General features: G+C 50.0%; 1 protein-coding gene across 3 annotated transcripts in view; it reads right to left on the reverse strand.

Annotated features, from left to right (window-relative positions):
- Positions 1–4,171: 4,171 nt before the first annotated feature.
- MCAM (melanoma cell adhesion molecule) overlaps positions 4,172–21,107 on the reverse strand; it is a 50,169-nt gene continuing 33,233 nt past the window's right edge. For 2 of the 3 annotated variants that reach the window (XM_084803570.1, XM_084803571.1), the window contains 8 exons: positions 19,623–19,738; positions 17,295–17,436; positions 17,074–17,198; positions 14,226–14,364; positions 13,089–13,121; positions 7,867–8,008; positions 6,746–6,863; positions 4,172–5,671 (listed from right to left, as the gene is read on the reverse strand). In XM_084803570.1, coding sequence (XP_084659696.1) covers positions 5,642–5,671; positions 6,746–6,863; positions 7,867–8,008; positions 13,089–13,121; positions 14,226–14,364; positions 17,074–17,198; positions 17,295–17,436; positions 19,623–19,738 — 845 coding nt within the window. In that variant the 3' untranslated portion in view covers positions 4,172–5,641. Of the gene's footprint in view, positions 5,672–6,745; positions 6,864–7,866; positions 8,012–13,088; positions 13,122–14,225; positions 14,365–17,073; positions 17,199–17,294; positions 17,437–19,622; positions 19,739–21,107 lie in introns of all 3 variants that reach the window. The other variant, XM_084803569.1, reaches the window with a different exon arrangement.

Consider the following 21,107-nt stretch of genomic DNA (forward strand, 5'->3'; position numbering starts at 1 on the left):
CAGCTGGGGAACCCACAAGCAGGACGTAAGTGCAACAGCACCCTCCCGCCCATATTCCCCAGCAAATGGTGCAAACAGGCATACTGCCTCTGGTACTGGAGATAGCACATAGCCATCAGAGCTAGTAGTCACTGTTAGCCGCCTTCAGGAATTTGTCTAACCCCCTTTTAAAGCCATCCAAATTGGTGGCCATCACTACATCTTGTGGTAGTGAATTCCAGTTTAACTATGTGCTGTGTGATGGAGTCCTTTTATCTGTCCTGAATCTCCCACCAATCAGCTTCATGGGATGACCCCATTGGGTTCTAGTATTATGAGAGGGAGAAAAATGTCTCCCTCTCCACACCATGCATAACTTTGTACACCTCTATCACGTCTCCCCATTTCTCCAAGCTAAACAATCCCAGCAGTTGTAACTTTCCCTCAGGGGAGTTGCTCCAGACCCCTGATTGTTTTACTTGCCCTTTTCTGCACTTTCTCCAGCTCTACAGTATCTTTTTTTTAGGTGCGGTGACCAGAACTGTACACAGTATTCCAAGTGAGGACCTCTCCTCTTACTCCATGACTGCTAAGTTTGCGCAGGAGTTTTTGGTGACAAACTTTGTCAAAAGCCTTTTGGAAGTCCAAGTAAACAATGTCTACCAGATCACCTGTCCACAAGTTTATTGACACTCTGAACGAACTCTAAAAGGTTAGTGAAACAGGACTTACCTTTGTGGAAGCTATGCTGATTCTTTTTCAGCAGGGCTTGTCCTTCTATATGCTTACTAATTTTATCTTTAGTAATGCTTTCAACCTATTTACCTGGAACAGACATTAAGCCTGCAATTTATTTTTTATTTTATTTTATTTATTAAATTTATTAATCACCCATCTGACTGGTCACCCAGCCACTCTGGGCGATGTACAACATACCATAAAACAATTTAAAACAATAAAATTTTACCATAATTTTTTTTTTAAATACCCTAACCCACCCCAAATGCCTGCCTGAACAACCACGTTTTTAATGCACGACGGAAGCTCATTAAAGAGGGGGCATGACGGAGTTCCCTAGGGAGGGAGTTCCACAGAGTGGGGGCCACCACAGAGAAGGCCCTCTCCCTCGTCCCCACCAGTCTAGCTGTCCTGGCTGATGGGACAGAGAGAAGGCCATCCGAGGCTGATCTTGTTAAGCGGCCTGTCTGGTGTTGCTGGAGGCGCTCCTTAAGATAGGCTGGGCCGGAACCATATAGGGTTTTAAAGGTCAAAACCAACACCTTGAATTTGGCCCGGAAAACAACTGGTAACCAGTGCAACTCCTTCAGCACTGGAGTGATGTGATCTCACCGGCGGCTGCCTTTAATCAGGCGAGCCGCCGCGTTCTGTACCAGCTGCAGCTTCCGAACCGTCTTCAAGGGTAACCCCACGTAGAGCGCATTATAGTAGTCTAAACGAGAGGAGACCAGGGCATGTACTACCGATGGGAGCAGATGGTCGGGAAGGAAGGGGCGCAGCTGCCGTATCAGATGGAGTTGGTACAACACTGACCGGCTCACAGCTGACACCTGAGCCTCCATGGACAGCTGGGAGTCCAAAATGACCCCCAGGCTGCGGACCTGGTCTTTCAAGGGTAGCCGCCCCATTCAACACCAGGTCAACATCCCCCAGCCTCCTCTTGTCTCCCACCAAAAGTACCTCGGTCTTGTCAGGGTTCAGCTTCAGCTTATTCCTCCCCATCCAGCCACTCACCGTCTCCAGACATTTGGACAGGGATTCTACGGCCAACCTTGGTGAAGATTTGAATGAGAGGTAGAGCTGCGTGTCATCCGCATATTGATGACACTGCACCCCAAACCTCCTGATGATAGCCCTCAGTGGCTTCACATAGATGTTAAATAGCATCAGGGAGAGGATGGAACCCTGTGGCACCCCACAAGTGAGTGGCCACGGGTCCGAAACCTCCTCTCCCAGTGCTACCCTCTGGTACCTGCTGGAGAGGAAGGACCGGAACCACCGCAATACAGTGTCTCCAATGCCCAACCCCTCCAGGCGGTCCAGGAGGATACCGTGGTCAACGGTATCAAAAGCCGCTGAGAGGTCGAGGAGAACAAGGAAGGAGCATTCACCCCTATCCAGAGCCCTCCTCATATCATCCACCAAGGCGACCAAGGCCGTTTCTGTCCCATGCCCAGGCCTGAAGCCCGACTGAAATGGGTCTAGATAATCAGTTTCTTCCAAGTGTGCCTTCAACTGCACCGCCACCACCCGCTCAATCACCTTGCCCAAAAATGGCAGATTTGAGACTGGGCGAAAGTTGTTCAGAACTTGAGGATCCAAGGAGGGCTTCTTTAAGAGCGGTCTTATCACTGCCTCCTTGAGGGCTGATGGCATCACTCCCTCCTCAAGGGAGGCGTTCACCTCCACCCTAATCCCCTCACCCAGTCTCTCTCTGCAGCTCATAATGAGCCAAGATGGGCAAGGATCAGGTAAGCAGGTGGTCGGCCTTACAGATGAAAGCACCTTGTCCACTTCATCAGGAGGAAGAAGCTGGAACCGATCCCACAAAACCGGTTTGCCACAGGCCGCCTCTTGCTCACTAACTGTATCCACAGTGTGCAGAGTAACACACCTAATCTGATCAATTTTATCTGCAAAGTGCCTTGCCAAAGCCTCACAGGAGGCCTTAGAATGCTCCAGTGGTTCCGGAGCCACAGGACCGACCAGGCTCCGGACCACTTGGAACAGCCTCCTGGGGCAGCACTCTGCAGACGTGATGGAGGCAGCATAATATTCCTTTTTTGCTGCCTTCACCACCACGTGATAGGCTGAAGATACAGCTCTAGCCCATGTCTGATCGTCTTTGGAGCGAGACTTCCGCCACCGGCGCTCTAGCCATCTCACCTCCTGTTTCAGAGCTCGTAACCGCGGATTGAACCATGGTGCAGTCCGAGCCCTGTTCAGGGGGAGAGGGCGTTTCGGAGCCACCCGATCTAATGCCCCAGTGATTGCGGCATTCCAGCCACCCACCAGGGTCTCGACCGAGTGGCCGTTGGCATGCCCCAGAGAATCCCCAAGCACGTTCAGGAATCCATTTGGATCCATAAGACGCCTGGGGCGGACCATTTTAATGGGTCCTCCACCCCTGCAGAGGGGTTGTGGAACCGAGAAGTCCAACATCACCAGATAGTGATCTGACCATGACAAGGGGGTGGTGGATATACCCCCGACTTCCAGATCACTCCCCGCTTCTCCAGAAACAAACACAAGGTCTAGTGCATGACCGGCTACATGGGTGGGCCCAGTTAGAATATGGTGCAGCTCCCAGGAGGCCATGGTCTCCATGAAGTCCCGAGGTGCTCCTGTGAGGATTTCACAGATCCCTGTGGTTCCCTTTTTAAAAACTGGTATTACATTGGCCATTTTCCAGTCCTCTGGTACAGATGCTGTTTACAAACATTGTAAAAACATCCGTTCTCCCCCCTCCCTTTTTATACACTTCACATGTTAGCAACTGTTTCTATCCATCCAAACCTAAACCAAAGGTATAGAACATAAAATTAGGGTTACTTTGAATCATGAGCCAGTGTAGTGTAGTGGTGAGAGTGATGGACTGGGAGCCGGGAGATCCGGGTTCTAGTCCCCACTTGGCCATGGAAGCTCACTGGGTGACTTTGGGCCAGTCACAGCCTCTCAGCCCAACCTACCTCACAGGGTTGTTGTTGTGAGGATAAAACAGAGGAGGAGGATAATGTAAGCTGCCTTGGGTTCCTTGCAAGAGGAAAAAAGGCAGGGTATAAATGCAATTAATCAATCAATCATCAATGGGTTGCCATACAATGTCAGTGAGGGAAGCTTGCAACAAGTTTGTACCCACCACAGCCCCTGTAGGTGTAGGATTCCATACCATGGAGAAGAACGTTTTCAAGAAAAAACATGGCTTGATATTGTACCAAATTTCCCATGAAAGACCAATTGCTCCCCTACTGTTTGTTTGTTTATTTAATTTCATTTCTATACCGCCCAATAGCCAAAGGTCTCTGTTCCCAGTCAGGGATTGTACCATTAGTAAAGAACCAATTCCTGAATGCTTTTTTAGCTTTTTATTTTTCATATATATATAATATTTATATATATAAAAACCCTGCAACTCAGACACTCTTAAATTTACACACACATCAACAAAAATATATATAACAAAAGCTTTGTTTTGATAATTTTCTAGCTTACAAGTAAAGCGCAACAGTCCCTTATCTCCTGTTTTTGGTTAATGAGTTTGTACTTTTAACCAGTAAAAAAAATGTTTCCAACGCAAACTCTTAAACCACTTTTGCCCGCTTTGTGTTAAAGGCTGTTCACTGCTGAAGTTGGAAGGAAGTGGGAAAACACACCTCAGAGGAGGCAAAATCCTGCATGTAAGCAGGTGCTTACAGTGTGTTTCTGTGTGATGCCCTTTTTGAATTTGGGGGTGGAGAAAGCAGAAAACCCGTCTAAGCACTGGGCCAGCGTGATGACGGAGGGGCCATTTGCACTTCAGGGTGGGAGACAAATGATCAGCATCCACTTGAAGCCTACGTGACGACAGCAGCAGCGTCCTCTCCCTTTTCCCCGTGTCTGCTGCTGTCGCCGCATATGCCTTTTTCCAGCTACCTGAGCAGAAGTGGAGGAATCCAAGAGGAAAGTGTAGAAATTGCCCCATTCTCTTAACGCCCTGCCTCACAGCCCCAATTTCTTACCGAGCAGCCTAATTAGAGGCGTGTTTCCAAAGACCTGCAAGTGTTTCAGCTAAGTAAGTTTTCACAGGAGCCATGGCGTGGGATCTTGGGGAGAGAATAACCCAAATCCTCAGATATAAACACATGTGACTATACAGTTTGTACAAAAAGAGGCCTTATTTCTATCGTAATTTCTGAAGTGCAGACGGAATCTTTCCCTGTACAGCATTATCCTTTGTCTTTACTTGGAAGAAAGCCCCGCTGCCTTCAGGGGAACTTACTGCCTAAAGAAGCTCCTTAAGCTGATAGCCTCTCGCATCCCCCTTTTCTCCTCGAGGTCCAGACATTTTAGTCGCACTTCCTCAGAACCTTGGTCTGTGTGGAACCAGAATAGTTCAGGGGAAATTGGCTTTGAACAGTCCTACAGCCCAGAACCAGTCTTAGTGGAAACCAAACGCTTCTTTAGCCAGTCTCTAATCCTACTAATGTATGACTTGTGTTCCCTTTCAGTCGGACAGTGAGTCTTAACGAAAAATAGAACTGTTTAGCTCTGCCCAGTCCGGCTTGGCAAGCACTTAAGTGGCTGTTATAACAACTGGTGGATTTTTTTTTTCTAAAACAGGGCCTGAAAAAAACTTAACCCTATGTGTCCTGTAAAGCACAGGTTTCCCTACTCACCCAGTTCCTTCACACAGATTCTCTGACATAATCCTCAAAAACATCTTTCCTTTTTTGGTCTGCAAGAGGAAAAGAAGGCCAGTCTGCTTTGGCTAATCTTGTCATCCTTCAAAGCCATTAGGGTGGGTTGAAAAGTATTCTTTGCCGTGGAGTTGTCTCATGCACTTGTTGCTGTGCGTTTGAAAGGTTCTGGTCATGGGAGCAGGGGAAGGAGGCTTTCAGAGAGGGCGGGAGAAATCTGAAGAAAACGTACAGGACTGTCCCTCTCCTCAGTTCCTCAGATCGATGTATCTCTCTCCCTTTTAAGGCAGCAAAAGGAAGACAGCGTTACACTGTGATGAAATGCCAGGAAAAAACATTTAGTGCTGGTCAGGCTCAAGAATTTCCCCACATTATTGGTAGAGCGGGTAATCAAGGCAGGTGACAGCAGCTGTTTTGTGAATGAGAGTGAGCGATGAGCTTGGGGGCATAGCAAAGCACATGCTGGACAATATTCTGGGCATTAAGTACTTCTCCGGACAACTCACAGAGAATGAGCCTGGCCTTGCGGAGGGAGGCAAGGCAGCCATTGGGCAGGGCACGGAAGGAGCACATGCGCACGCATGGGCAGAGAGAAGCTGAGGGCCTAGAGAATGCCCTGCGTGCACCCACGGTCCAAACGGAACTCGGGAAGCTGCTCTGTGGGAGGCTGGCATGATGGGTGCCTGCAGCGAACACTGACTGCCTGGCTCGGCGGTAGCCAGGGGAGCAGCCCAGGGTGAAGCGAAGGGCTGGTTCACACAGACTGAGGGTGGAGCGTGTCCACTGCATGTGTAGCTGGCAACACCAGGCCCCAGGGCTATCGAGGAGACCCATCTGCAGCACCATGCAAAGGTACAGCTGAAAGGCAAGCAGGAGTTGCATTCCCAGTGCACAGACAGGCTCTTCCTACGCTGAAGCCTGAGCAGTGCAAAATGTCAAGCCTCATCATGTCTTTAGTTCAGTTCACAGTGGCACCTGCATTTCAGGGAGGCTGCAAATGGGGGCTCGCGTGCTCAGGGCCTTGGAGCGCTTACGGCAAGGTGAGAGCTGGCGGCCTCTCCTTTGGCCCCTGGACATTAGGGTGGGAGGGCAGGGCAGAGCAGGGCTGGGCTGGGCTGGCTGTGACAATCCACACCACACCTGGGGGCCCGTCTGTCATCTGCCTGGCTTTTAATCACTAGCAGTGAGCTAGAGGGGACTGCACAACATGGGAACGTGGCGGAACAGGCAGTTTTATTTCCCAGGATTTGGAGGACAACGCTCTGCACGAGAACAACCGACAGGCAGACACGGCTTCCTCTTAGCCATCCCTTCTGCCGGCAGCTGCCATGAGCCACAGCAACTGGGCCTACCTGGTCACCTGCCGATCTCTTCTCACCGTTGGCACCCTGCAGAAGCACCACCTCTTCGGGAAGTTTATCTGACTTAACTTCAACTACAATCTCGTCTTTCTGTGCTTCAGGCCTCGTGCTAGGGAGGAGGGAGGGCAACAGCGTTGAGAATGCATCCAAGTGGGAGGCCCCAAGGGGGGCAAGAGGCACCGGAGGGCCGTGCGGTCGGGGCTGGCCCGCTTCCCCCTCCCTGCCTTGCCCGGCAAGGGACTGCCCAGCACGGAGCACTGCTGCTAAACAAGGGCTGAATGAACAGTGAGGGGCAGCCCTGGGCTTGCTCCTTCCATTGCAGTCCCACTCCAAACAAGCAGCGTCAGGCTAAACTGGGGCTCTTCTCCCGGGCCTGCCAAGGGCTGGACCACTGGGCCCAGCAGAGGCCGGACACAGACAGGAGTTGAGGACAGTGCAACGGAGGAGCCTTTGTCCCCAGGGTGTGCACACTCCTCCTGCCACAAGTCTCCAGCCCCAGTTTTGCAGTTTTTATAGGTCTTCAGAACCCCCTTTGACCAGAGCTCACGCTGAGATCAAAGGACATAAGAAGAGCCCTGCTGGACCAGACCCAGGGTCCATCTAGTCCAGCATTCTGTTCACAGTGGCCAAACAGCTGTCGACTGGGCACCCACAAGCAAGGAACGAGTACAAGAGCATCCTCCCACCCATGTTCTCCAGCAAGTGGTGTACATAAGCTTACTGGTCCTGGAAGGAAGGTGTATACCAGCCTACCCTAACCTGGTGTCCCCCAGCTCTGTTGGGACTACAACTCCCCAGGTTAGGAAAGGCTGGTGTACAACATGGCCAATGAGTCGCCCTGCCACCTCCAGTAATTCTGGAAACTACTGCTGATCTTTGGGCCCAGCTGCTCAAGCTTTGGTCCCAGCGGAGCTGCTTTCCTCTACGATGCTGTGGAGCCCCAGAGGGCGTCCTGTAGGCCCCAGCGGACGGAAGCCGCTCAAGCTCCACCCCCCCACCCCAGGTCAGGAGAAGCGAGCTGATTGGTGCAATGAGATGGGAAGCGTGGTCTCTGGCAGGGGGATGAGAGGGAGGCGGCTGGGCGCTGCAGGGGACCGATCGGCGGTGCTTACATGTCTTGTTTGCCGGAGCGCCCGCAAGGGAGCTTCCCCTTCTTGTGCAGGAAGTAAAGGACAGCGCCCAGGACGGAGATCACCAGGATGCAGATGATGACAGCCACAATGATTATACCTTTGCTCTCTTGTGCCGTCGGCCCTACTTGGAGGGAGGGGGGGAGAAACAAACAAATGGGGTTACCCCCCTCCAGTCCAAAAACAGATCTTCCTATTCCCCTGGCTTCCTCCCAAAGCTTAGCTTGAGCCAGAGCTGAGCCCTGGACATTGAAGTCAAAATGGGCCTCTGAGCACATGCAGAGGGCAATGAAGGCAATGTCTACAAAGACCTGAGTTCTGGAATGTCTGTCTCTTTCAGAAGACATTAGGCTTTGAAGTGCTCACATGGTCACCACTAATACTTATTCCAGCTCACAGGCCTCTCTGGGAACACTGGTGCTATTGGGAGGAAGAGAGAGGAGGTGTTTCTGAACAAGCCTAATTAGAGCCTGTTCAAATGCAGAAGCCACCCAAGTGGTCGCTTGAGGCGAGTAGCAACAGCTTGTAGCAGCATTGAGGAAACAGCGCAACATCAAAGAATACGGTAGAGGGAGGGGGTGCTCCTAGATCTTGTGGTGAAGCCTTCTCCCCTCGCTCCCTACAGCAAGGCTAAGCTATTACACAGGGGGGAGGGGTTGGGCATACTACTGTCAGGACTATGTGTCTGCTGCAATTCTCTGGAAGTGCAGAAAAGCCGCAAGATGCGGAATTCAAATTCAGCTTATGTGTCTTTAAAAAAAGCAGGTTCCTAGCCCTCATGGCTATGGAGCGTACTCAAGGTCTACTGAAATATCAGGAACTGAATAAGATTGCCAGACGGGCAGGAAGGAAGCAGGCTTAATGCTCCCCAAGACTAGCAAAAAATAACTGCAAAATAAGAGAAAATCATGCACATTTGCATAGCTGATTTGAGCAGCTCCTAACTGCAAAATTAGGATTGCCTTGGAGGAAAACCATTTCAATTTTGTTGTCATTTTTTAAAAAAACACACACATAGCCCTGACTACTGCCTTTGAATCTGGTCTCGCAGGACCGGCCTGCAAAATACTGACAGGCGGGAAGAGCATGCGCATTGGTCCGATTGACTGGGAAGGCCCTGCACTGGCCGCCCTACGCCAATGGGAGAGGCCATCCGAGCGGAAGTGAGAAGGGACCTTTCTCCAGGTTACTTTCAGCTGTACCTTCCTGCACCCCTCCGGGAGTTTGGGGAGGTGCTGTCTGGTTGTAGCACAAGCTTGAAGTATCATTTCCTGGCAAGGTGGGGGAAATGTCTGGAGAGCAGCGAGCATAGAATGGAGGCAATGTTAATGTCTAGTGCAAAGGGCTGTGGCAAATTCCTCTTGCTGGACTGAGATGTTTTTTTTAAAAAACAACGCAAGAGCCCTGTGTTGGATCAGACCGAAGGCCTGTTTGGTCCAGCATTTCTGTTCCCAAGATCCCCCAACGGGAAGCCCACCAGCAGGGCATGAGTGCAATAGCCCCCTGCTGCACGTGTTCCCCAGCAGGCGGTATTCAAAGGCACACGGCCTCTGACACTGGGGAGAATATACAGCCACCATGACTGGTAGCTGTTGATAGCCTTATCCTCATAGCTTCATTCACCAAGGGGACGGGGGCTTATGCCATCCCTTTCTACCATCCCTCTTTCTGGAGTGGCAGGTGTTAAAGTAAGGGATGAGTCACCCAAATGGCTTGTTATACGAACCTGTTGCAGGACATTTGCAGCATGGTTAATAAGGCTGATGCAGGCATTTCAAACAGACAGCGGCGTTCTCGATTCACCAGTTAAAAACAATTTTAATCGACTAAAAAGATGCTCCCCTCAGTCAGGCAGCAGATTCTAAACCTCTTTTAAAGGGCTGCAACGTGATTAATGAAGCTTTAAATCTATGGATGGTCATATTTTAGCTTGTTCACATATTGACTGAATTTGTAGATGAGCAAGTTCTGGATTGTTAATGAAAAATTTTATTTAAAAAATAGGCATGCTGTCTTGTTCTACTATAGAGCACAACTGTAAAGGCTAATTTAAAAAAAACAAACACCAGAGATACAGTACCTGTCTCCATGGTCGCTCCATTTGATAAAAGGACATAAACAACAGTCTTGAACAATCATGGCGAACATTCACCATCTTTAGCAACCCATTCCCAAAGTGGTCAACCAGATGTAACCACGCCCCTGCCCCAGCTTTTACAAGAAAAGGTCTGCAGCAAGCAGGACTTGGCTGGACCGCCTAAACCCCATGAAAATGAACAGCAGGAAGAACCCACCCACCCCCAGTAGTCACCATACTTGAGACCAGAAAACAGTCCTGGCTTCCTCCAAAAGCTTAGTTTTGGTAAGGGCAGAGTCTTGGAAGTTGAAGGAAGAGTGTGGCTCTGAGCATGTGCAAAATTCCATGAAAGCAACTTCCATACAAGCCCACATTTTGGCTTTCTCTCTCTCTCTCTGGAAAAAAATTAACTACTGGTTGCAAGCGAAAATGCTCACAATGTCTTCATTAATATTTCCTGGTTGCCTACGGGTTGCTTTGTCAGACTTGCAGCTGTTCGGAGGAAGAGAGGGAGGGCATTTCTAAACGAGCTCAATGCAAAGAAAAAAAAAAGTAGTTGCACAGGTGTGAGGTTAGTAGTAACTTTTAGAGCAGGAGTGTCGAACCACTGGCCCACAGCCTGGGGCCTCAATCTGGGCCTCTGGAGTTCCCCACACCCCTTCCCTGGCCCCAGCCTTCTCCCATCTGCTGAGCGTTTGATGGTTTCCCGGCCTCTGTGCAGTCTTTCCCCCATTCTAAAGGGCCAAAATGCCTCTCCTAAGGCTCAGTTGCTCAAATATGCCGGTATCTGTGGCCTTTTGCCTTCAGCCCTGCTCACCACTGGAACGCAGCCCCAGAGCGCATCCTTGGGCCGAGAGAGGTTCAGTGCCCCTATATTAGAGGCACCGAGGAAAGAACGCAACTTCGTAGAAGGTGCTGGAGGGAGCACTGCGCCTCCTGGGCCCAGTGGCAAAGCTGCTCTTCCTCACACCCTGCAGCAAGGCTACCCCTAATTCACGAGCAGAGACTGGACAGGGCACTGTCAGGACTGTGTGCCTGCTGCAATCTTCCGGAAGCACAGAAACACCACAGAACGTGGCCTCTGAATTCAGCTTCTGCACCTCTAAAACAATGCGTTAGGAACACAGGCAGCTGCCTTGTACTGAGTCAGACCCTGGGTCCATCTAGCCCAATACTGTCGACACTCACTGGCAGCAGCAGCGCTCCAGGGTTTCAGGCAGGAATATTTCCAACCCTACCTGGAGATGACAGGGATCAAACCTGCGGGCCCCTGCATATAAAGCAGATGCTATACAGCTGAGTGTTTCTAGCCCCCATGGCTGGAAATACGTGCTTGACCACAGACAGTCAAGGTCTGCTGAATTTTCAGCAGCTAAATAAGACTGCCAAAAGGGCAGGGTGGCATAAGAGCCCTGCTGGATCAGACCAAAGGCTTACCTAGTCCAGCATCCTGGGGATTCCCAGTGGCCAACCAGATGCCTATTGAAGCCCACAAGAAGGACACAAGAGCAACAGCCCTTCCCCTGCTGTTCTACCTCAGCAACAGGTATTCGGAGGCCTGCTGCCCCTGACGCTGGAGGCAGCATATCGACATCATGGCCATGCTTCCCTCCAAGATCAGCAGAGGAAGAAAAAATTATGCAAAGACCAAGGAACCATGCACGTGTACATCGTTGATACAGCTTTGCTTGTTGCAGAATTAGCTCTACTGTGGTGAAAAACAGTTTTGACAGTCTAAAAACACACACACAGCCCTGCCTAAAGACTGCCTTTGAATCTGAACTTGCAGGCTGGCCTACAGAAATGCAGTGTGAGCATGCATTGATCCAACTGGCCAGAGAGGCCCATCATGGTGAGGCCCTACACCAACAGCAGAGGCTGCCGTAGAAAAAAACAGGAACCTTCCTTCAGGCAGCTCCCGGCTTCCTCCACCCCTCTGGAAGTGTCATTCCCTGGCAAACTGGGGTGGGCAAAACATGAAGAGAGCATTGGGTGGGGAACAGAGGTGTTCATGCTTACTGCAAAAATGTGGGAAACTCAGTTTCTCAGCAATGAAAACCTTTCTCCTCCCCCTTTTTTGCATGCCCTGGATGTTAAAATTAGCAGCTAACTCTGACAAACGTTCGTCTCGCTGTGACATTCCTGTTCCTTGATAAGGCCATGCTTGCTGCAGAAACCTACTGCAGGTTTTTGAAGCATGAGTTAACACAATAGGGCAAAAAGATGACCGTAACACTTTGTGAGCCAAAGAAGTGCCTCCGTGCCGGTTCAGCCACGCTTGGGCAGGGATGGAACATGAGAATATGAGAAGAGCCCTGCACAGATCAGATTGAAGGCATGTCTCTTCCAGTATTCTGTTCCCACAGTGGCCAACCAGGAAACTCCCAAGCAGGACATAAGTGCAAGAGCGCCCTCCTGCCCGTGTTCCCCACTGGAGAAAAATCCCAGGAGTTCTGGGCCAATCTGTACAGCAACAGGCAATAGGATGGCGTTGAAATTCCACAGCCTCTCTCAAGCCTTAGTGCAGCCTTCCCCAACCTGGTACCCCTTTGGATTTCAACCCCCATCTGCCCGCTCATGGTCAAGAATGCTGGGAATTGTTGTCCAAATCATCTGAAAGGACCCAGGTTGGGGAAGGCTGCATTTGAGTGCGGAGATCAACCCCTGTCACTCTCCTTCTGCCCTGACATCCAGCTGAGGTGGGAAGATGGGAGGAAAGGAAGAGCAGCTGACACCCCTCTTCCATTTATCCATGGTGGTGGTGGTGGGGTCCTCCTGTCGAATGCTTTTGTTGCCAGACTTGAGGGAGGGAAGAGAGGCTTTCTGTGAACCCATCCTGCTACCTCACCTGGCCCTCCCCTTTCATGCTTTACTTATTCATTTCTTTCACGTATATCCCCATCTTCTTTCTGTAATAGAACCCAAAGCTGTGTACATGGCGGTTACTAGCTGGCCTCCTATGCAAGCCTGCTGAGCTTCAGAAAGGTTGCCCCATCATGTCCTTTCAGCCCTTAGCCTGAGACTCCTGCTGGCTACTTCCCCCACATCTTGTGTGGATGCCACCGGGAACACCAGTGGCATGCAGGATGTGATCAATAGTACGTAAGAGTAGGAGAGAGGAACTTACCAGTCCTGTTACCGGGATCTGTTTTTTCTGGTGCTGAAAGAGAGAGGAGAAACACAGGCATGAAATTGTGTTTTGTAGCTTTGGTTGCTCCCCTGACTCTGGTGCCCGACACAGCCTCTTGCTTCATTTTGAACAAAGCAAAGGGAGAGCTCGGTCCAGCATAAAAAATCTGAATATAGTGGGTTGGTAGGTGTACATTTTCATCCCTACTGAGGATACCCATCTCAATCTGGTCTCCCTCCAGCAAATGGGACAGAACCACAATGCCTCTCTCAACAGCAGTAGTGAGGGAGGGAGGTACTCCATGCTGAAATATTTTGTACAAGCTGAATTCCACAGCCTGGTATAAGTTGTTCAAACTGAGTAACTCTGCAGAATCTCTTGTTCTGCATACCTCATTCAGCAAGGAGCAGTGCTGAATGAGCCCCAACGTGGAAACAGCTTTAAATCAAACCATTCTCTGGGCATGACTGATGCCACACTAAATCTGGGGATCATGAGGCCTACAGAGGCAAGGAAAAGAAAAAGTCAGGCCTGGAGGTGTTTTTGTTGGGAGGGGGTACCCCTGAGAAGAGTAGTTTCCTTTCCCTTGTTAAGTTTCACTTCTTCAGGTTTGAAGCAGTGCTTTCGGCTTTGGGGGAGGAGGGTATAAAAAGAGAGCAAGAGAGCCAGTAAGAGCAGAGTCAAGAGACCAGAGCCTGAAGAGGGAGCAGGGAGGAGCAGCCTAGAGAAGTCTACAACTAGGGTAAAGGAACTTGCGTGTTGCAACTTTTATTTTCTCTTAAGGCCTTTTGTATCACTCAGCTCTATGGTGTAAATACCTTTAGCAACAAACTGTTGTGGTTAAAACCTGTTCTAGAGTGTCAATCGTCGCATGTCTACAGCCTAAAACCCCACATTACTGGAAAGGGGAAGTAAAAGAAGGAAGGTGGGACTCTTTCGGAAGCAAGAGATCCTTAAGGAGTTGATCAGGGGGTCTAGATCAATGGTGGAAAGCCTGACAACAGCAATGTGCTTCCAACAGAAAGAATGGCCATTGGAAGAAAGATGAATGCCGGGACTCAAAGGTGCAGGAGATCACGATCCACCTGCCCCAGTGCTTCCTGCCAGAAGGCAACCTCTCTGCCCGCCACTTACTCTGCTGCAGCCGGAAGTGGTGCTCCGCTTTGCCCAGCCTGTTCTCGGCAGTACAATTGATTCCGGAGTCCAGAAGCTCCTCAGTGACTGTGACCGAGATTGTGCTGTTAAACTGGTGATTCAAGTTGGAGGCTTGGCCCTGTAGGAAGGAAGGGAACATGTGTGTTGAATCCGGGGGGGGGGGGGGGGGGACACGATGCTGAAGAACACACACGAAGAAACCCCCTCCACCGAAGAGTGAAGCCTGGTGGTCCCGTTAAGCTTTAACAGGGATGCAGAACAGCAGGCCCACATCCCAACCAGGCCCTCCAGGGTCCCCCAGGGGGCCATACCCCCTTTCCCCGGCTCCGCCCCCTTTCCCCAACCACTGGGTGGTTTCCTGGCATCTATGCAGGTCCCTCCCATTCTAAACAGCTGAAATGCCTCAGTTACAGGCAGGAAGGGCTTTCCGCTTAGATGGGCCGGTGCTGCTGGTTTGGGGCCCTCCCTCTTCTGCCACCAGCCCCGCCCACCACTGGAATCCAGCCCTCAAAGGCTTCTCTGAAAGTGAATTAGGTCCTTATGCTGAAAGAGGTTCAAGACCCTTATGTTAAGGAACAAGGCTGGCTTGTTCAGTACTGTGAACCACTACAGTTAAGATGGCAAGCTGGAAGTTACCTGAAGGAGTCAACGAGAGCGAAAGGAGAAAGAGAGAGGGGGACAAAAGGGCACAAACTTTACTGCAGGTTTTACTCGTTGCAGCCAATCTGACAATCACGGAACGGCACGAACAGCAGGCAGAAATGTGGGCCCAAGTCTGGATCACAGCCAGGTCCACGGGCCCTCCCACTCCTTGCGCAAGCGTGACTCAAACCCTCCTCCATTGTGCGCCACTACGGGAACCCAATGAGGACAGCCACCTCGCCACCTCAATATGAAAGCCATATGGTGGGGTGCAGCCTTCCCCAGCCTAGCACCCTCCAGATGCACTGGACTACCGTTCCCGCAATCCTCAGCCAACACAACCAATTGTGAACTCTGCACAGGGATGGAGTGGCCCGCTGGGGAGTGGGGGGCAGAATCGGGGTGAGTGCATGGAACCAAGGGAGCCTTGGCTAGAGAGAATGATCGTTACAGAGCAGTAAGAAGCAAAAAAGAAAAACACTGTGGGGTGGGGGGGGTGGATGTAAAGAAGAGAGCTGGATGTAAATGGAAGGAGGAATATCGGAGACTAGGGGCTTCTCCACACAGGGCTACAATCCCATACGCTTAACAGGGCTTCTGCTTCTGGATTCCTTGTGGGATTAAGCTTGCCTCCTTTACACGTGTTTTTTTCCGAGGGCTTTCTTTCTGGGCAAGTTCTGTATGTTTCATTATACAGCCACTAGATGGCGCTGTGGTGTAGCTGCGATGTAACAGGATTCCAGAAATTCACCAGAAACTTATCACGCTTCAAAGTCTGATAAGATCTCTTCTCATGTTTTCCCCATTGGGAATAACGCCACTATAATGGCCCGAAAGCACGGGAGGGCCCCCGGAGGTTGACGACATCGTGTAAAGGACCCACAAAAAACTGCAAGTGACCAATCACGAGTGCACAATAAAAGGCTCGTGTAGAAATGCCCTAGAAGGCAGACACAAGATGGAGTATTTGCTCTGGGGATGAGTGCAAACTGGTGCTGAAGGAAAGCCATTATTCCCCACCTACCCACGCACAAGTGTAACACTATCAGAGATGGCTGTGAAGCCAGCAGGGATTACAGGCTGCGATACTGACACGTATGACACTGACTGCCTATTTGCATGTGTGTAACAGTGGGGTTGCAACCCTATGTACTTACTAAGGAGTCAGTCCTGCTGAAAGAGGATTTCCCCGCGTAAGTTATGGAGAAAGGGGGGAACTTAAGTAGTGGGGAACACAGGGGGAAGCCGTTAAACTTCCATCCCAAGAAGAAATCATCTGCATTGGGTAGTTTAGTTGAGGGGTTCATAGCAACCCAGTAGGAAGTATGGGTGTCTATGCGGGGGGAGGGGGGCCCTCAGGCCCTCCTGGGATCCCAATTCAGCTCATCTGGGGTTCCCCAGATAGCCTCTCCTTTCCCCCAGACCACAAATTATTTGGTGGTTTGCTGGCTTTTGTACAGTTTTTCCCCCCCCCATTCTAAAAGGTTGAAATGCCTCTCCTAAGGCTTGGTGGCTGGCAGAAAGAGCTTCAAGCTACACTATGCTGGTATTTTGGGCTCCACCCCTTTGCCTTTAGCCCCATCCACCACTGCAATGAGGCCCCTGAGCTGAAAGAGGTTCCCCGCACCTGGTTTAAAGGTTATAAATTACACTATGACTGAATCCATTAATCCAGCTTTGCTTACTCAAGCTTTGATCCCTCACTTCAAAATAAAGAAAATAAATGTTTGTTGATAGATGACTCAAATCCACCTAAATAGGGTTTGAGCACCTCCACATCCACACCCCCTCTGAAAGAGAGGCCAAAACCCAGGTAAAAAGGCACAACACAATGGTATAACAGAGATGCAATGAGAAATTTATTACTAAATAATAGTTAATAAATAAATAAACTTGCATACCACATTTCAGTGTTCCACATCTCAGAAAATCTTTCAGCAGCCCTGTGAGACTGGCCAGTATTGGTCAAGTATTTTATATTATAGGGGGAGGGGCTGAGGAACCAGTGGCTTGCCGAAGGCCACCTCGTGAGTTGTGTATGAGCTGAAATTTGAACTGGGGACTTCAGAGATTTTATTTCTTTGAAACACCGCAGGGTTTCCTTCCGGCCACTGCATTTGGTGTGTGTTAGCGCGAGGATGGTACGGAAGAGGCGGCAACCCACCCAGCAAAAGGCCTGTCTTACCATTCTGTTGCCTGGGCTCCAGAGAATCTTGGTTTTGCTGACGGAGAAGGCGCTGCATGTCAAGTTCAGCATCTGACCCTTTTGCACAAACACTTGTTCCTTCTGTGGGGCCAGCTGTGGTTTTGCTGCAAGGAGAGGAGATGGAGGACTGTTGGTGCTGCCCCACCGCCCCGGGATGGGGTGGGGGGAGAGGGTTGGGAGCATCCCTGCACGACACTTACCATGAACAGCAATGGAAACCTGCTCGGAGCGTGAGAGACCAGGCTCCTCGAGCATCGTTGCAACGCAGGTGTAGTTGCCAGAAGTCTTGTAGGTGACACTGGTCAAGTTCAGTAGATTCCCCTTCGTGATCAGCTGCCCTTTCTGGAAAGGAGGGGTGGTGGAGGAAAGAAGATGGGACAAAGAAGACAAAGAGTGCATGACATTTCTCATGAGCCAAGAAGTGGTCAAGTAAGAGAGAGGAAGAAAGGACAGCAGGCGCGACAGAGCTTCTCTAGGCCGGGTGGCCAACCTGGCGGCCTCCAGATGCTGCCAGACTCCAGCTCCCATCAGCTCCAGCCAGCATGGCCAGTGGCAAGGAATAATGAGAGCTGTAGCCCAGCGACATCTGGAGGGCCACAGGTTGCCCACCCTGCAAGCCGCAAGTGAGAACCTCTCAATTAAACAGCTTTATTCATTTGTCACTAGCCTCAAAGAAAAACGAAATACTTTTCTGGAGGTGTTGCCAAATGCCGGGGAAGGGGCAGCCCGCAGCCCACCTCTTGCCCCTGCCTAGTTTATTTATGCTCCCCACCCCAATTCAGTGCCATTCCACTTTGGAAGCAGCTGGTCTGTGAGGAGCACCACGGCTGAAGCAGATGTGCTCAGGAATGGGGCTGGCCAGGGCAAGCTAAGCTGCACGGCTGGCTGCTGCTTTAATTGATTTAAATTACTTTTCCAAATACAAAGACAGACAAGCACGAAAGGGGAGTGGGGAGTAAATAAAACTATTTTTTATTTTAAGTCTAGTTGTTGACAGACGGGAATACATTTAGCACCCACCCCCTTTACTTTACGGGCAAAAAAACCTTTCCAAAAATCCACTGGCTGCTTGGAGCTTTTCTTTATAGAGCTTCGGCTATGGGGCAGTATAAAAATGAAATAAATATAGTTTTTCACAACAACAAATGGTATTTAGTCTCTTTTCCATAACCTGAGGAAAGGATCGATAGAGGCTGGCACCTTGAGAGGCAAACTAAAAATAATTTATAATAATACATAAAAATACCGCTGTTGCTGCATATGTCCAATCTGTATATGAAAAACCATCATGCCATATGGTGCAAAAATCAGGTATTTTAACTTTGTCTTTAGCTAATTTAGGGAGCAATCCTATGGGCCCTATACAGTATCTGAGGGTCCACAGGATACTCTGGATTCCCGGACAGCGTTCCAGCCTTGGAGGGGGGTATCTCTGCTAATTTAATTTTTGTGAACCACCCGGAGAGCTTCAGCTAGGGGGCAGGTATAGAAACAGAATATATGAAAGGAAATGACCCCCTCCCCCTTGCAGCTGGCGCTGAAGAACCACATCGGTTGCCTCTGTGAGGCTGAGAACTCGACCTCGGAGAGGGTTTAAGGGGGTGTTTTGGTGGGTGGGAAGGGGAGGAGACCGGACAGGCCAGGATACAAGCTACTCTGGGGCGTCTCCGGCCTCCTCCATTCCCCCTTCAAAACGCTTTTGCTAGATGGACTTAAAAGCCCGTCCAGCAAAAATGCAGGGCAGGAGAACGGGGAGGCACAGATCACCTCCGCTGCTCCTCCTGCTCTGAACGGGATGATGGGAAGCCTCCTGAGTGCAATGGGACTTAGTCCCAGGTAAGTGTGTGTAGGATTGCAGCCTAAGGGCTTTTCTACATGAGGCTTTTAACCCACCACTTTAACTGCGGCTTCTGCTTCCGGATTCTTTGTGGGACTAAGATCAGCTCCTTGACACATGTTTTTTTTTCCTGGGGTTTTCTTCCTTTTGTTTGTCTATATGTTCCATTACAAAACCACTAGGTGGTGATGTGGTATAGGGGAATTGTGCAAATACACATACACTAGGGTTTCATGCTGCCATTCAGGGATATACCAACCTTTCCTTGTTAGAAAAAAGCACACATGCTATACAGTAAAGCTTGCAAAGAATGGGAGAGGCCCTGGAGGATGATGATGTAAGCTACCGTGATTGAGGAATCATGTACCTCATGTAGAAAGGCTCTTAAGTCACTTTTCAATCAGTCAGCAACCTTAAACCAAGAATAGTGTAGTGGTGAGAGTGACGGACTGGGAGCCAGGAGATCCGGGTTCTAGTCCCCACTTGGCCATGGAAGCTCACTGGGTGACTTTGGGCCAGTCACAGACTCTCAGCCCAACCTACCTCACAGGGTTGTTGTTGTGAGGATACAACGGTGAGGAGGAGGATAATGTAAGCCGCCTTGAGTTCCTTGCGAGAGGGAGAAAGGCGGGGTATAAATGCAATAAATAAATAAATAAATAAATAAATAAATACATACATACATACATACCTTTTCCCACTGGAACTCCAAGGGCCCGGAGCTTGTTGCATTACAGGTAAGGAGCAAATTTTCCCCTTCGCGCAGATGTCTGGGAGGCTCTGGGACAATGACGGGCACATCGAGGTCTAGGGGAGAGAAATTATATGCTGGAGATGCCACAAACAAGATCTCCCCACCTCACCCCATCTTCATGCATTACGGGATCCTTCCAGGCACTCCGATCTTCACACAGAGCCTTCTCCGCTGGTCTGACTGGGTTTTTTTACAACAACAGGAACAACCCCAAAATCTGCCACCTAAGCTTGACTGAAAACCTTCAATGTGTGCCTGGAAACAAGTGTAATATGAGAAAGGTTCACATGACACCCCTCATGCATCGACAAAGACAGGACCACCCCACCTGCCATGCCATGAGTCTACTGGCCGTGCATTTGCTGAAAGCATGTGAAGGGGCTGCATGTACAAACAGATGTACATGCAGAGGGTTCCTCTGGGAAGGGAGACTCCTATCCTGGGATAATCGTAATTCCTCCTCACCAGAAGGCACGTACTGCCCCACTGATGCTGAACAGGCAGCCAGCAGAGGGTGTGACCGTGTGTGTGCACGCGCGCGCGTGTGTGCACACACAGGGGGGCCAATTCCACTCCCCCTTCATGCATTTGCAAACACGCAAGGGGTGTGTGTGACCCACTAGTCCCCCCATATACGTGACCCTAAAGTGAGATTGGCCCAAACTACAAGCCATTGGACAACTGCTGTGACAAATTCAATTAATGTATTTATTGAACAGTCCTCCCCTCACACCCCAACCACGTGCATAAACCTGCAGCTTAGGATAACGTAACACTTCATGCATCTGATGAAGTGGATTCTACTCCACAAAAGTTTATGCCGTAAGACATTTGATAGTAGTTAAAGGTGCCTCAAAGCACTCAGTTCTTCTTAGTTAGTTCAGTAAATTACTATACTGCTTTTCATTTTTTTAAAAAAAACCCAAAGCAGTTCACAAGAGAACCCATAATAAAATATAATAAAACCAATCAATAAAATAGCAAGGGAACAATCAAAGATCTCATTCCTCTCACACACAGGAGGCTCACCGGGGCTGTCCCACCATCCAGTTGACCATCACCGGAGGTCAGGAGGGTTATTCTGCTGTCACCTGCACATCACATGCGACTGGATCAGCCAGTCACTCCTGATGCAGAGATGTGCTGGAAGTACCCTGCCATGAAAGGGAGGCTGCCAGCTGCCCCTCTGCGGGGGTGGGGTCACCGCTTAGGGCTTGCCCCCTTCCCATGAAGAGCACTGCCCAGCAAAGTGACTTAGGTAGATGGGCAGGGGGTGGAGTGTGGATCCACTGAGAGAGGCTAAATTCTAACAGTGGTTATTCCCTGAAAAAAGTTTACATTTATAAGTGTGAAGGGTACCTCTATTTTTTTTTTTTTTTAAGAAATGTGTTCCTAACATCTGAAGTGTGGGAGCCAGAAGCA

The sequence above is a fragment of the Heloderma suspectum genome, chromosome 6 (genome assembly GCF_057233095.1).
Source record: "Heloderma suspectum isolate Gila_16-S chromosome 6, 16-S_ref, whole genome shotgun sequence".
NCBI lineage: Eukaryota > Metazoa > Chordata > Lepidosauria > Squamata > Helodermatidae > Heloderma > Heloderma suspectum.